Below are 2,971 nucleotides of genomic sequence, written 5' to 3'. Positions count from 1 at the left end.
CTCACAAAGACTACCTCAATCAACCCACCAAGCCAAACTCATTGCCAATTTACTTGAGAGCCCAAAAAGATAAGATCGACTTTCTAATCATGCCAAATTCTTTCAAACTCAATTTATCTCATTTTGCTAAAAATCTTTTTTGTTTTTTTTTGAAAAGAAACTTTTATTCTAAAACTCCCCCCCACACTCAAACATTACATTGTCCTCAATGTAAGCATGCAGCAAGAATGAGGTATAGGACAAGTAAGAAAAGTAAAGAGAGAGAAACAGCCTGGTGGTATCAAGTCGGAGGAAGGTCCAAGAGAGATAGCTCCTCCACTGTGTGTTCTGTAAAGCCCTCGTAGAAATGTTTAAGCCTCTGCCCATTAACTGTGAATTTCTTCGTAGTCGACCCGTCCATGATCTCAACTGCATTATAGGGAAAAACATGAGTAACCACAAAAGGACCAACCCATCTAGAACGCAACTTACCAGGCATCAGCTTTAGGCGTGAATTATAGAGGAGGACTTTATTGCCAACGTTGAACTCCTTCTTGGCAATCAATTTGTCGTGTGCAGGTTTGGTCTTTTCCTTGTAGATCTTGGAGTTATCATATGCCTCTAACCTCAATTCCTCAAGTTCTTGCAATTGAAGCTTCCGCTGGGAACCAGCTTCTTTCATGTCCATGTTGCATTGCTTCACCGCCCAATAGGCCTTATGCTCGATCTTTACCGGCAGATGACATGCTTTTCCAAAGACCAGTCGATATGGGGACATGCCGATTGGGGTCTTGTAGGCCGTGCGGTAGGCCCAAAGTGCATCTTCCAATCTTTGGCTCCAGTCTTTCCTGTTGGGCTGGACTGTCTTCTCTAGAATGTGTTTGATCTCTCTGTTTGAAACCTCAGCCTGCCCATTGGTCTGTGGATGGTAGGGCGTCGCCACTTTATGTAAAACTCCATACTTTCGGAGCATGGATTGCATCTTTCTGTTGCAGAAGTGGGATCCTTGATCACTGATGATGGCCTTGGGAATGCTAAACCTGCAGAAAATACGAGATCTAACAAAATCTGCAACCACAGAAGAATCATCAGTTCGGGTGGCTTTAGCTTCCACCTATTTCGAAACATAATCCACAGCCAAAAGAATGTACACAAAACCAAAAGAGACAGGAAAAGGCCCCATGAAATCAATGCCCCATACATCAAATATCTCACAAAATAATAAAGGTTTCTGAGGCATTTCATTTCTGCGTGAGATTGAACCTGTGTGTTAGCAACATGTACAATTCTTACAGAATCCATATGCATCTCTGAAAAGGGATGGCCAATATAACCTGGCATCTAAGACCTTTCTAGCAGTACGTTGCGGACCAAAATGACCACCACATGCAAGAGTGTGATAGAAATGTAGGACAGATGCAAATTCATTATCAGGGACACACCTCCTAAGGACTTGGTCACTACACAAGCGCCACAAATATGGATCATCCCATACATAGTACTTAGCTTCGCTCTTAAATTTATTTAATTGTGCTTTCTTAAAATGTGCAGGTAATTCAGAAGCAACTAGAAAGTTTACCATGTTAGCATACCAAGGTTCAGTACCATGTAAGTGATAAAGTAACTCATCTGGAAAATTATCTCTGATAGGGGGATGATCCATGTTAGACGAGTCAGGATAAGCAGGTATCCGGCTTAGGTGGTCGGCGACTAAGTTTTCAGCTCCACTTTTGTCTTTGATCTCAATATCAAATTCCTGGAGTAGCAGCATCCACCGGATAAGCCTAGGTTTTGCATCGGGCTTCTTCAGAAGGAACTTCAGGGCTGGAGCATTACATAAGCCAAATGGCATCCTTCGGTAGGCAAAAGTGCCAAAAGGACAAGTGAAGGTGGTCTTCTCCTGATCCTCTGGTGCTATGCATATCTGAAAATAACCAGAAAAGCCATCAAGAAAACAATAATGCGATTTACCTGCTAACCTTTCCAACATTTGGTCGATGAATGGAAGGGGAAAGTGATCTTTTCTGGTTGCTTGGTTGAGCTTCCTATAGTCGATGCAGACCCTCCAGCTGTTTTGCACTCTCATGGGTACTAGCTCATTTCTTTCATTAGCCACCACTGTGAAACCTGTCTTCTTGGGGACAACCTGCACTGGACTCACCCACTTGCTATTAGATATAGGATAAATGATACCAGCCGAAAGTAACTTACTTACCTCTTTCTTGACCACATCTAGGATGGTGGGATTGAGTCTCCTCTGTGGCTACCTCATTGGTCGGGCTCCTTCCTCTAAATGAATCCTGTGTATGCACAAAGAAGGACTAATACCTGGTATGTCCGCCAAGGTCCAGCCTATTGCTCGTTTGTTTCTCCTGAGTAGGTCCAGCAATCTCTTCTCTTGGTCAGGGCGGAGGTTGTTGGCTATGAGCACTGGCAATTTCTCTCCCTCCTCCAAGTAAGCATACTTGAGGTTGTCAGGTAAGGGTTTGCACTCCAAGGCAGGTGGCTGTTGGATTGAAGGCAGCAACCTGTTTGTGTTTAAGTCAAGAGAACCATCTGCTTGCATGACATTCTCAGCAAGGGAAACATTCGCCATGGAAGGCTCATGAGAGTTGTGTAAGGCATGCTGAAAACTCATGTTAGATTTAGAAAGATTTAAAAACTCATCTATCTCAGAACAAGCGGCACACTTACTGAATCCATCATGATAATCAGGGCAATGGACACTATCAGGAAAGTCATGGATGGTGGGGAATTTAGAAACAAAGTCAGGAATATCAGCACATGCAACATCAACCATCAAGTCAATAAAATTAACATGCCAGGAGGAATGATCTTCTGAAGGATACTTCATGGAATCGAGAATGTTGAAATGGATAGTATTACCAGCAAATTCCATAGACAAGGTACCCTCATGCACATTAATTATTGTCCTAGCGGTTTTCAAGAAAGGTCTGCCTAGTATTAATGGTGCATGTCCAATTTTGTTATC

At 42.9% G+C, this 2,971-nt stretch overlaps 1 protein-coding gene across 1 annotated transcript; it reads right to left on the bottom strand.

Moving 5' to 3' along the window:
- Positions 1–280: 280 nt before the first annotated feature.
- LOC127791571 (uncharacterized) lies at positions 281–667 on the bottom strand. The gene is made up of 2 exons (XM_052321553.1): positions 472–667; positions 281–408 (listed from the first exon to the last, which is right to left on the bottom strand). The coding sequence occupies exons 1-2, from the start codon at positions 665–667 to the stop codon at positions 281–283; spliced, it is 324 nt and encodes a 107-aa protein (XP_052177513.1).
- Positions 668–2,971: the final 2,304 nt, after the last annotated feature.

This window comes from Diospyros lotus, chromosome 15 (genome assembly GCF_014633365.1).
Source record: "Diospyros lotus cultivar Yz01 chromosome 15, ASM1463336v1, whole genome shotgun sequence".
Classification (NCBI taxonomy): Eukaryota; Viridiplantae; Streptophyta; class Magnoliopsida; order Ericales; family Ebenaceae; genus Diospyros; species Diospyros lotus.
The sequence above is the reverse complement of the archived record's forward strand: the minus strand, read 5'-3'. Positions and strand labels throughout refer to the sequence as shown.

Coding starts and splice junctions, on each gene's coding strand:
- LOC127791571 (XM_052321553.1), bottom strand. CDS start 667: ATGGACATGAAAGAAGCTGGTTCCCAGCGGAAGCTTCAATTGCAAGAA. Junction 409..471: donor ACGCCTAAAGCTGATGCCTG/GTAAGTTGCGTT, acceptor CCTATAATGCAG/TTGAGATCATGGACGGGTCG.